The 13,333-nt window shown below is 44.1% G+C and overlaps 1 protein-coding gene across 3 annotated transcripts in view; it reads right to left on the bottom strand.

The window, feature by feature from the left end:
• LOC122930683 (gastrula zinc finger protein XlCGF26.1-like) overlaps positions 1–13,333 on the bottom strand; it is a 234,610-nt gene that overhangs the window by 213,003 nt on the left and 8,274 nt on the right. For 2 of the 3 annotated variants that reach the window (XM_044284234.1, XM_044284235.1), the window contains exons 2-4: positions 8,268–8,415; positions 7,988–8,155; positions 7,780–7,903 (exon numbers count right to left, since the gene is read on the bottom strand). In XM_044284234.1, coding sequence (XP_044140169.1) covers positions 7,780–7,903; positions 7,988–8,155; positions 8,268–8,375 — 400 coding nt within the window. In that variant the 5' untranslated portion in view covers positions 8,376–8,415. Of the gene's footprint in view, positions 1–1,168; positions 1,260–2,409; positions 2,508–7,779; positions 7,904–7,987; positions 8,156–8,267; positions 8,416–13,333 lie in introns of all 3 variants that reach the window. The other variant, XM_044284238.1, reaches the window with a different exon arrangement.

Genomic DNA, 13,333 nt, shown 5'->3' with positions numbered 1-13,333 from the left:
TAGGTCTAGCCAAGAAGCACTGAATAAAATTTGGTGGAGCGTGAAGGCATAGTGACAGCCTTATTAAACATTTCCTTCCATTTTGTGTCTACATCTCAAATGCAGAAATATTAATTTCAGTGGTTGCTTCAGCATCTAGTGAGCTAGATAATATGGCTCTTGATAATCCAGATCTGAGGTGAGATAAATCACCCAGTAGATGCTTCAGGAATAGTGTCGGGACAGGGAAATAAAGACAGAAACAGTTATCTTTGTGATATATTTGTATTAGAGTTCACTAAATTCATCTACTTATTAAATAAGAAATTAACTAAAAAAAATATTTGAATGAATAAGAGATTTAAAAAAAACTTTAAAAGCTGTGAACACCGTTGGGGCAATTTTTTTTATTATTATTATCGTTGCATTCTGCTCAGTTTGTGCTGAAAATCATTGGTCTTTATCTCATTAAACCTTTTTGAGATACAGGGTTTAAATAACTGTTTGTTTACTATGAGTCCCATCAGCTGAGGGGTCATGTAGAGCGGTTATCTCTGATCTCATGACCTCAAACACTCATTAAAGCAACAAAAAAAAATCCTAGGACCGTGCACAATAAAGGGATCAAGATTGCCCATCTCCCAAACGTTCTCCATCACTTTACTGAACATGGACAGAATGTAATCCTGCGAAACTTCAGGGACTGCCTGGTCGGTCCATCATAGAGGTGTGGGCATGACATAGAAGACGGAGAAGCCTCTGAGTGAAGAGGCACAACCATTGTTGCACATGGGGTTAATTAACATAATTATTTCTCCACATTGCCAGAAGCTATGAAGATGGGACCGATGGCCATACAAAGTAGTGACTAGCACTGAAAAGTTTGATACTAATCTTTTTCGTGACAGATGCTCTTTTATAAAAATGACCATGAGGAAAATATTTTCCCATTAACAAAAAAATGTAAATTCAATATATCTCCAGCCTGAAATGGCCGAGAAGAGAAAACATATCAAATATAATCAGAGGCTCATAGTAAATATGGATATTAACTGCTCCGACTCACTGGACGAGGAGTTCAGAAAAGATGAGCAGATATCTATGCAATATAATCACCTCCATCAGAAAGCAAATAAAATAGAGTTCTAAATTATCAGACTGAAACACAAGGTTTATGAAAGGCACTTACCGCTCACGGACTCTGATTTGAGGTTTTCAGGTCCACTCGTCATTCCACCATAACTTTCCTGCGAGGATTCGATATCAAGGACATGTGGAAACTTAAAAAAAAGGACCAAAGTTTATCTTCTATCCAGGAAAAGATTAAAACAAAAACATAAACCATTGTGGCCTAAAAGGAGAAAGATAACCTCAAGTGATCAGACTGGATGAACATGCCACCAAAAATTTTACACATCAGCAAAAATATTTACTATTTTGCTGCATGAAACAATCGGAGCTGATCCTGAAGTGGACAGTGGTGCTCATTACCATTGTTTAGTATCATCATAGCTTTTAAGCAGCATTTTTTTTTATTTTTAGTTATCTATGCGATTTACACAGCAGAACTTTACATAAAAAGGGTTATCTAATTACCAACACATCCCCTATCACTAGGACAAGGGATACTTGTCTGTTTGGCATGGATCAGACCATTGGAGCCCCCAGTGATCATGAGTAAAAATGTGCTCCGTTCACCAGTATGAATGGAGAGGCAGGTTATGCTGCTCCGAAACAGCTCCTGCTCTGAAACTACACAGCTTTGTCCAATGTCTAGTGGACATAGTGGCTACTGCAGCACTGCTCCTGTTCAAGTGAATGGGAGCAGTGCTGTAGTTAAGGACCTTTTACACTGCCCATTGTCCGGCAGATTATCAGGGATAAATGTTCGTTCCCAATAATCTGCCTGTGTAAAAATGACACCACATACAATCTGTTATTCGAACACCTAAAATCATCGCTTGTGGCCAGAAGATTATGCTGTTCGAACCGCTCTCTGACGCCCAAAAACAATGACTCTGTATGAGGACGAGCGATGGCATTAGTGATCGCTTGACCCCATACAGTGCAGGGGATTTCTGCAGCTTTCTCCTCCATGGATGAGTAGGCCTGATAATCAGCTGTGGAGCTTATTAAAGCCGTTTCACACAGCCTGATGAAGGAGATTTTCTGAAAAGCGTTCATTCCCAACAATCGCCTTCTCCAAAAGCTTTGTCTAATTTGGAATAGCTAATCATCAGGACTATGGGGTTGGATAATTGACAGGTGCACATACAATAAGTGGAAAGTGTAACAAAAAAACATTTGCAACTAACTATCACAGTCAAAAAAAAAAAAAACATGATCAACTTAAGCATATACTGAATGGCTGGAGAAGACGATTGAAAAGTGTCATTACCACCATCAGTAATGGATTCCGAGAAATCTCACCTGATGATCCAGTAGGATATTCTGTTTTTCCTCTGGACAGTCCTGGGAATATAGAGGACTGGGACATCTCTCTGGTGGATTTCTCCCACTGGACTCATCTATAGGAAATAAACCCAGTGACTGAATAAATTGTCTGTATGTAATGATCAGATGATGGGTAAGTCTAGGTGATCCTCAAACCTGGTCCTCAGAAAAAAATGGTCAGTTCTAAAAAAATAAATAAAAATTATCCAGTTTCGGGATCTATTATACCGGACAAACCAGATGTAGTTTTTAAGAAAGCTCCAAGTTAAAAAAACAAAAACAAACAAACAGTTAGTTCACAGTCACTTACAAACTAAAGAATAGAAGTCTAAAAAACATAAGTTTACATGCTGCGGCTTCTGCCTTTCCGTGCAGGAACCGAAAGTCAGGGAATAAGGCCTCTTTCACACGGGCGTCATGTTTTTGGCCCGGATAAGATGCGGGTGCGTTGCGGGAAAATGCGCGATTTCTCGCGCAAGTGCAAAACATTGTAATGCGTTTTGCACACACGTGAGAAAAATCGGCATGTTTGGTACCCAGACCCAAACCTGGACTTCTTCACAGAAGTTCGGGATCGGTGTTGTGTAGATTTTATTATTTTCCCTTATAACATGGTTATAAGGGAAAATAATAGCATCCTTAATACACAATGCATAGTACAATAGGGCTGGAGGGGTTACATAAAAAAAAAAAAATTATTATTTAACTCACCACTTGTTCGCGCAGCCCAGCTCCTCTTCTGTCTTCATCTTTGCTGTGCACAGGAATAGGACCTTTGATGACGTCACTGCGCTCATCACATGGTCCATCACATGATCTTTTACCATGGTGATAGATCATGTGATGAGCGCAGAGACGTCACCACAGGTCCTTTTCTTGTGCACAGCAAAGATGAAGACAGAAGAGAAGCTGGGCTGCGCGAACTAGTAGATTAAGGTGAGTTACATTATTTTTATTTATTTTTTTAACCCCTCCAGCCCTATTGTAATAAGCATTCTGTATTAAGAATGCTATTATTTTCCCTTATAACCATGTTATAAGGAAAATAATAATGATCGGGTCCCAATCCCGACCGTCTCCTAGCAACCGTGCGTGAAAAGTCGCACCACATCCGCAGTCGCTTGCGATTTTAACGCAGCCCCATTCACTTCTATGGGGCCTGCATTGCGTGAAAAACGCACAAAATAGAGCTTGCTGCGATTTTCACGCAACGCACAAGTGATGCGTGAAAGTCACCGCTCCTGTGCACAGCCCCATAGAAGTGAATGGGTCCGGATTCAGTGCGGGTGCAATGCGTTCAACTCACGCATTGCACGCGCGTGGAAAGCTTGCCCGTGTGAAAGGGGCCTAAGAGATCAAATACTAATGAAGTGCACTCCTATAAGAATGGTTCCAAGTTGAAAGATGAAGGTGAGGTAACATGTGAAAACTCAGGGGTTGTCTACATGCTGGAGTGCCCATGTGGGCTCCAGTATGTGGGACGTACCATGAGAAAATTAAAGACCAGAATTCAGGGACATGTCTCGAACATAAGAAAGCCATTAGACACCCATAGCGTCTCTTTACACTAAGAGAATTCACGGAAAAGATTCAACTGGCCTGATGTTTACTGGTGTCAGACAGGGTAATTACAGATGGCGGGGGGGGGGGGGGGGTTATTCTTTAGCGAAAATTAACCGGCGTGAGGTTGAATGAAATTACAAGTTGGGGACTTTTTAACCATATGGTTTAAATATTGAATTTAACTTAAAACCCTGTCTAGTGTAGACCTTTGAGAGCTAATCTAACTGCAAGTTTATCTAGAACCTTTATCCGTATAGTCAGTACTACCTATGAATGAGACTAGCGGACCTTATGTGCATCTCTGAGTAAGTGGCCCAAATTAAACGAAACAGAGGCTGACCGAGTTTGAGATTTATTAAATGAACTGTCAATAGTAACATCTCATTGGCCATTTTGTAACATGTGATCTGAGAAACAATTAAATGAAACACTGATAGTTACCTGTAATTGGCTGGCGTAGATCACGTGATCAGGAAAATAATGAATGGTGGGCTAGTGGTAAAATCTTATTGGTGGAACTGGAACACCTGACCGAAAGGTGTGGGACAAAGGCGGATTTTCGATTGGTTTATACCTATGTGAGCTGAGGGAGATACGTCAGGGGAGTGAACCTTGTTATCTTTTAGCAAATAGAATATGCTGCTGGTTTAGATGAAGTGATTAATTGGAGAATGACTATATGAAAGTTGTTTTATATATGTTTGTATTTACATTAATAATTAATGATGTGAGTTTGAGAATGTGTTTTTGGAATTGTCTATTTTAAAGCGTATAAAATGATTTTTGGGGAGCCTTACCCTCCTGACTTGTATAAAATCAACGCCCCAAACAGGGTGTGACATATGCCCCTGAAGAAGCGAAAGCCAAACCTAGGTTGGGCCAGAGACGGGAGTTTTTATCATCTTGAAATGCTGTTTTTAAGCATTCTGCAAGTATAATAAATGCTGGAGGTTTGTTTTTTATCTGCGGTGCTTCACTATTTGCGCTCCCTCTTTTCTGACCGTGTATAGGATGTGAAAATAGAGGAGGGTGAAATCTGCCTATTGCCTCAGTGATTGATTACATCAGGCTATTGCCTTTGGCCTAACTGTGATCAAGATTCTTCTTGGAGTTGAAGAGCAGCGCGGTTTCATATTACGTTTTTTTAAGATTTGGTGTGAATTGGACCCAATTCACTTTGAGACCTGCAGCGCTCACAGTAGGAACTACAATTGGGCATGTTCTAGCCAGCAGATGCTAGTCACCAGGAATAGTGGATCTGACTATACTGAGCCGCCATCAGACACACTATCCTGCGTACAAGGTTTCAGCGGCTGCCATACAGTCACAAGAAGTGAGAGCGCAGCCCCTAACAAGTGCATGGACCCAGACCATGCATGGAAAAAGAGAGTGCATGCCTGCAAGCATCACTGGAAGAAGAGAAAGCATGCCTGCAAGCATTACTGGAAAAACTCGATGCAGAGAAAGAAGCTGCAGTAGCCAAAGCAGAGTTCCTAGAAGCCTTGGAGTTTAGCACGACTCCCTTCCCATGCAGCAGAGCCTCGGTTTGCTCTGGGATTTAAAGGCAGACACATTCACCTTCCAAATCAACAAGGAAGAAAATCCGTTGACAAGCAGAGGAGTCCTGTCCACCATAAACAGCTTATATGATCCTCTGGGATTCGTAGCGCCCGTTACCATCCAAGGTAAAATGATGTTATAAAACTTCATAACAGAGACATCCGATTAGGATGATCTGCTTCCCACTGAGAAAAAGGACCTGTGGACAGGTTGGAAGAAGTCTCCCAAAGCTTTGTCCAGCCTTCATGTGGCACGACCATATGCTTCTGTGCCATCAACTGAAGTGAAAATGCAAAGACTGTATATCTTCTGTGATGCTTCAGTTAAGGCGATTGCAGCCGTAGCATACCTAAAGACCATTGACATCAAAGAACAATGCCATAAAGAATTTGTCATGTGCCAGTCCAAACTGGTGCCACTCCGCGAACACACGATTCCCAGACTGGAGCTCTGCGCTGCTGTGCTTGCAGAGGAGTTTGCTGAACTTATAACAGGAATGAACCTGGAAATCAAGGAAGTCGAGTTTTTCAAGGACAGCAAGGTAGTCCTAGGATATATTTGCAACTAAACCATCTGCAATCAGGTGCTAAGAATCAGGAGATCCACTTGTCCTAAACAGTGGAACTACGTGCCTACACAGCATAATCCTGCAGACCACGCGATTAGATCTGTCGCAGCGAGTCACCTTAAGGACACATGGTTAACAGGTCCTGCATTCCTGTATCATTCAACGTCTTGCAGCATCGAATACCACATGTTTAAATTGGTAGACCCAGATGCAATTGAAGAAATCAGACCTGAAGTATCTGTTCTACGTATGGTGACTTTGGACCACCAACTCAAATCCCATAGTTTCAACAGGTTCTCCACCTGGATGTTGCTCGTTTGTGGTATAGCCTGTGTAGGTCATATAGCTCAGTCTTACAAGTTGACATTACCTGTGAGCCAGAAGGCCTGCAAAGGTTGGCATCTCTGCAAACACGCCTTTACAGCTCCTAATCTGGAAAGGTCCAAGAACATAGCAATTTTAATGATACAATGTGAATGTCATGCTAAGGAAATAGACTACCTTAGCAAAGGTCAAACAGTTTCCAAGGATAGCGCTTTGAAGAAGCTCAATCCCACCATTGACCAAAATGGGTTGCTAAGAATGAAGGATCTAGTAGTGGCGTCTGTTGACCCTAGACAGGGAGTGTTCTGCCCAGCAGAGTTTAAGAATCATTACAGATCACATCTGCCAGAGTTTGGGTATTTCTGTAGTGATTAATGTGGTTATAGTACCATCTAGCGGTGTTAAGTTTTATTACACTTTGTTTTTCTTGTTACAAAGACTGCTGCATTGTGGGTGGTGCAAAGCATTGTGGGAGTGCAAAGCACCCTGGGAAAGAGAAGCCTCCAGTCTCCAGAACACATCAGAAGAGCTGTCCTTCTGCACATCTCCTTCATAAACTCCACCATCCTTGTAAAATCATATCTGGTGAGAGATCTATCTTTGTTTCAGGGACATTATGTTATGCAGAGCTGTTCAGCTAGTTATAATTGTTACTCAGGGAAGTTGTTACTACTGTTAGCTAGACATGCAACCTTATGTTAGGCAGCAATTTTACAATGTGCTTTCAGGGTTAATGCAAATGTTATTGTACATGCTCTCTGTAATTATACTTGCTATTTGTATTCTTATAGTTTTATCAAATACTCTGTTTTACCAATAATCAAGTTATACTACAAAGAACAGTCCTCTTATTTGGAAAAGCAAATAGTGGCCAATGGGATAGAGAAGGCGCCCATAGGGTGAGTAAGTTCAGCAAATCAAATTTCTACTGAAAGAAAATATAGTTTGCTCACCTATTGAGGTTGCATCAATTGGACGCAACCGCAATGAAGGTCAAATATGGATGAGTAACGGTTGGTGCAGCCTAGATTCGTCCGATCGCCTTGGGCAGGGGCCACCCTGCCACTCGGGTAACGGTATAGAGGAAAGAACGAGTCGTGTTACGAATAAATTGAACACTGCCGAAACTAAAACATTGCCCATGACCGGTTGTTTTTGTGCGCCCTTTGTGGTCCATGCGTTCCACGTAAAGTTCAGCGTTTATTTCCTCTTATTTGGAAGACAGTAATGGTTTATGCTGAATGTCAGACTGCACACTGTGTAAACATGTATGAAAACAGAACAGGGAATTTGACTATGTTTCTCTATAATGAAGGAAGATCTCCTCTTACCCAGTGATGTGAGGGGCTGGTGATCCTTCATCATGACGTCCTTATACAGATCCTTGTGTTCTTCTAAATACTCCCACTCCTCCATGGAGAAATAGACAGTGACATCCTGACACCTTATAGGAACCTGACACACACAATCATACAGTCATCCTCCAGACACCTCCTTGGCGTTATTGTATAATGTCCCAGCATTCCTGGCAGAGCTCACCTCTCTGGTCAGAAGCTCAGTGATCCTGTTGGTAAGTTCTAGGATCTTCTGCTCGTGTATCAGTGAATAAAGTGGAGGCTCGATGATGGCTCCTGGGGTCCTGCTCCATTCTCCTGACACATGGGGTGTCACACACTCACCAGACGACTTCTTTACTATTTTGTAATCCTGTGTATGGGGAGACACCAATCACTACATGTAATCTAAGAGTCCTTCACCTTTCCAGTAATTTACCTGTATTATTAATAGAGATAAGAATGATGTCATGCGAGTCTCTCACCTCTCCAGTTATCAAGTAGATGATCTCTAGGGTGAGGTCTAATATCCTCGCAGCCATGAGGTTTCTGTCCTCGCCCATCCTTGAAGGTTCAGCGATGGAAACCACCATCGTCTTCTAAAAAAAAACTTTTTCAGCGTAAATCCTGTATCTAAGGAACAAAGAGTATAAACTTATTATCATATTCCATGCTGGCTGACAGGAAGTGACATCACGCTAACACTATATATCGGGTCAATGTTTATTCTACCTAAATGAAATGATTTATCAGTACCTAGAACATCATGGATTAATTACCTAATTGGAAAACAGCCTTGGTCTTAAAATGGGCTCCTACACAAACATCTGGTCGCATATATAGGAAGTATGTGTTCCTTAGACAGGAAGTGTTTAATTATACTTATAAGACAGGAAACACTTTCTTTTTGCCAAAACTAAAAGATTGTTCTCTCCAACAACATCATTAGACAGGGTAAAGGCAGGAGGCCCCTTTATTTATTAGCATGTTTAGTCATTGAAAATTTTGTGTGTCTTTAGGGAATGGCCTTGCCTTTTGTCCATCCAGTACCGCCTATTTCTTTGAATATGTTATACAATTTTATCAATTTTTGAGAAGAAAGGGATGCAAATGAGTGCTTAATAAGCTCTGCCTCTAATGCCACCAGATGTAAGGCAGCTATCCTATAAGTTAATGTTCAGCTCTTTAAATAGGCCTCGAGACATGACCTGGATATTAAATAAGCCAGCACCTCATCTGTAGACAGCTGTTTCGGGGTGATTGCCCCTCATCACTGTAGAACAGAGACTACTGGCTTGCTGGGTGAGATGCAGGGTTTGGGGGGTACTCTCTCTCCTTGGAGAGAGAGTGCCTTAATTGGCGTTATGAGACTTATAGGCCATTCATGCAACTTTTAGGATAGCTGCCTTACATCAGGTGGCATGAGAGGAAGAGCTTGTTAAGATCTCATTTGCATCCCTTTCTTCCCAGAATTCCAGAGGAGCATGAATGGCCTATAGGTCTCCTCATGCCGATTAAGGCACTCTCTCCCCTAGGAGAGATAGTATCCCCCAAACCCTGACAGACCTCTCACCCAGTTAAGCCAGTACTCTCTGCTCTGCACTGATAAGGGGAAATCACCCCATAACAGCTGTCTGCAGATGACATGCTGTCTTATTTAATATCCAAGTCATGTCTCAAGGCCTATTTAAAGAGCAGAACATTGCCTTATAGGATATCTGCCTTACATCACGTGGCATTAGAGGGAGAGCTTCTTAAGAGCTCATTTGCATCCCTTTCTTCCCAGAATTCCAGAGGATCAGTTTTTGAGAAAACCGATTATTAAAAGAGGTTGTATCATCACATAGATTGGGGGCATATTGGTAGGATATGCCCCCAATTTCTAATAGGTGTGGGTCCCACCTCTGGGTCTGGCACCTATACTTCGAACGAATCCTGCATATTTTTTGCAGATCCTTTTGAGCACGTGTGCAGGAGAGCAAACTGTTATTAGCTTGATGGACCTAGCGGTATTTCTGCTTCCCCAGGCAACCGGACTTCACCGTCAGGTAACGTATTAAGTCCTGTTTTTATCCCTTTTATTTTCCAAACTGTTATATTGCATTATAAGTATATATCTGTGTGACGATCCGTACTCGCAGGTCACGTCACGGGAGTGAATTATACTATTGAGCTTATCAAATTTACCACATAAACTCACACCCAACTATTTTAGATGAAAAGGTGCCACAATCAGTCTGGGATAAGAGCCCAGACTGTCAGTTAGGGGAGAGTGTTTGGTGAAAGTCTCGTGGAGGTCCTGTACAAGTGGTCTCAACCGGGTTGGCTGAGGGGCCACGGGGCTAGGTGCTAGCCGGAACTTTGGGGGACGCCATGACGCCCGAGACTTAGGGTCATGAGACTGGAGTTGGGAGGACTACTGGGCCACAATCCCTGCAGAAGCTGTTGAAGGGTTACAGCCAAAGAGGCTGCGGGACTATAGGGCTGGAGAAAGACGCACTTATGTTCCTTGTGTGAACAGCGCTCTGTATAGGTGAGTCAAGGCTTATGTTTTTGTAGTAGTTAGTGCCTAGACGGGCAGGTCTTTATTTTGCATGATTTATGTTTTTGCTGGTGGCGAAAATAACTCTCACGTTTGACCTGAAATCCGGTTGTTGGTGGAGATAATTGTGAGAATGACCCCCAAAAGAGAGCTAATCCCTCACAACAGTTACAATACATTCAACAGTTATGGAAATAAAAGGGATACAATACTGATGTACAACAGTGATACCCTGACTGTGGGGACAGCTGAAAATACAGGCAGTCACTCCAATCAAGATATGGGCCCCAAATGGCTGACAATGAGCCCCTCTTTCCCTGGCCATTTAAACCCATTCTTTTTTTACTCCCATCCACTGGCTGGTGATGTCACAGAGGGGAGGCAGTCCTTATGATAATGAAGCATACGCCTCCCATCCACTGGCTGGTGATGTCACTAAGAGGAGGCTGTCCTTATGAAGCATACGCCTCCCCTCACCCAGTTATATTTCTGTTGCGAAATCCATTAAAGGTCATAAGCCCTGGCAGGAACCTACTAAAAATATAATAGTATCTGCAATCATCTGGGCATACATTGGCCAACCAGGACATCCCAAACAACGCTAATTGACCCATGATTTTAGCCTCTAGCCTATTCCAGGTAGTTCCCCTGGGTTTGTGGCTATGGATTGACACACACTGACACACACACACATATATATATATAATAAAGAAAGTCCGCAGCACTCCTTGAAGTAAAAAATGTGCAGTTTATTCACACAGGTCAAAAAATAGACAACGTTTCGGTTCTCTCGCAGAACCTCTCTCAAGTCAGGTGACTCACCTGACTTGAGAAAGGTTCTGCGAGAGAACCGAAACGTTGTCTATTTTTTGGCATGTGTGAATAAACTGCACATTTTTTTACTTCAAGGAGTGCTGCGGACTTTCGTTATTATTTATCCGTCCTGGATCGAGGGACCACCGCGGGCACCACATAAATCAGCTGTGCATGTGAGGAGTGCTGCCTAATCTTTCATATATATATATATATATATATATATATATATATATATATATATATATATTTCTATCTTGTAAGAAGGAACAAGGAGCCGTCATTGACGGAAGATACGTGTCACCGAGGTTCCTGGCCTCGGTGAGGTAAGAACCGGATTTTCTTCCTGAAGTGTCAGTTCTGTAGTGCAGTCTGACACTTCAGCTGTCAGAATGGCTGTAAAGCCAATCCGGGCCGGTTCTTATTGGGAGCAGCCAAAGAGCAGGGTGGGTGGCTGTTCCCCATGGTTCCAGGCCGGGTTTTGGCTGGAATATAAAAAACCCAGCCAGCATGTTCAGGTGGTGTGGATTATCCTCCATGACAGAGGAGCTGAGGAGTCTGTGGTCTGAGACACTGAGGGATCTGTTTGTGTGAGCCATAGGCTGGGGAAACAGGCCACTAAAGACTGCTGCGGACTCTGGGTGAAAATCATCTGCTGACCAGGTGACGTCTTTTTGCACTGTGAACTTTGTGTGGTGTGAACAGGCACCAAGACTGAACACTTTCTTTTGGCTTGTTTTCTGGCTATGTGTGAATAAACACTGAACTTTGATTTAAACCTTGTTTTTGCCTCTGTACTGCGTCCGCTTACCCTGCCTACCAAAGCGAATCCCCACATTTGGTGGAGGATGCGGGAAAACGCAGTGAGGCAGGCCTGAAGGCCGAAAAGTTTTTGTTTATCCGGGCACAAGTGCATGTCCTACATTAAGCCGGCAAGGTTACGACCCGTATCCCCTGACAAAATGGAGGCGGTCGTGAAGGCCCTCGTGGAGGCTAACTTGCAGCAGCGGGAGGCTAACAAGCAGCAACAAGAAACGAACCAGCTGCTATTGCAACATGTGATGGCGTTGCAGGCGTCAGGAGCGTCCCAGAATGTCCACGATGCCCGGAAAGCTGTCCGCGCGGCGATTCCGAAGATGACCCCCTCGGATGACGTCGAGACCTATCTGGCGGTCTTCGAAAAAGTGGCCGTGAGGGAAAAGTTACCCCGAGACCAGTGGGCTGAGGTCGTTGCTCCGTTCCTAGCGTCCGGTCCCCAGCAAGTATTGTTTGATCTCCCCGATGATCAGGCGGCCGACTACCCGACAGTAAAAGGTGAGATCCTGGCGAGACTCGGGGTGAATGTATTGGTCCGGGCCCAGAGGGTGCATCGGTGGGAATTTAACCCGGCTGAACCCGCTAGACCACAATATTATGATCTGCTGCACCGTTTGCAAAAATGGCTGCAGCCGGACATGTTGACTCCCACTGCTATGTTGGATCGGCTGTTGGCGGATGTGTTTTGGAGGGCTTTGCCGTACCCTCTCCAGCACTGGATCGGCCAGGTGTCTCCGAATAATGCCCTGGAGATGGTCGACCTGGTGGAGCGCTATGAGGCCACCAGAAATCTACAGGGGGGTTCTTTTGGGAGGGGGCCAGTCAAACCCCGGAAAACTCCGCCCCAGACCCGGCGGCCGGTGCCAGCTAGACCCGCCCGGGATGTACCCCCTGCCGACCTAAACCCGGTGGTCTGCTGGCGTTGTCAGGAGCCTGGACACATAAGGGCGGACTGTCCCCATCGGGGGGAACCCATGGACACCAACTATGGCTTCCGCCACTCATTATATGCCAGAATGTTGTGTGCCACAGGAACTTCAGAGACTATGGACAATAGCCACCTGTGCCAGGTGGAAGTGGGGGGCACTCTGGCGGTGGCTCTGCTGGATTCAGGGAGCCTGGTGTCCCTGGTAAGAGCTGCCCTGGTGCGGCCGGCTGAGTATACTGGCCGAAGAGTCGGCATAGTCTGCATACATGGGGACTTAAAGGAGTATCCCACCGCCCGGGTCTCTCTGTCAATGGTGGCCGGCAGGTGGATGCATGAGGTGGCCGTCGCCACAAAGCTACCATATGAATTGATCATTGGGAGAGACTTCCCCGGGTTCCCGGCACTCTGGCCGGATACGAAAGTTACCCGGGAGATAGATGTACCCCTAGCAG

This window comes from Bufo gargarizans, chromosome 3 (genome assembly GCF_014858855.1).
Source record: "Bufo gargarizans isolate SCDJY-AF-19 chromosome 3, ASM1485885v1, whole genome shotgun sequence".
Lineage (NCBI taxonomy): Eukaryota > Metazoa > Chordata > Amphibia > Anura > Bufonidae > Bufo > Bufo gargarizans.
Note: the sequence above shows the minus strand (reverse complement) of the source record. Positions and strands in the feature narration are given on the sequence as shown.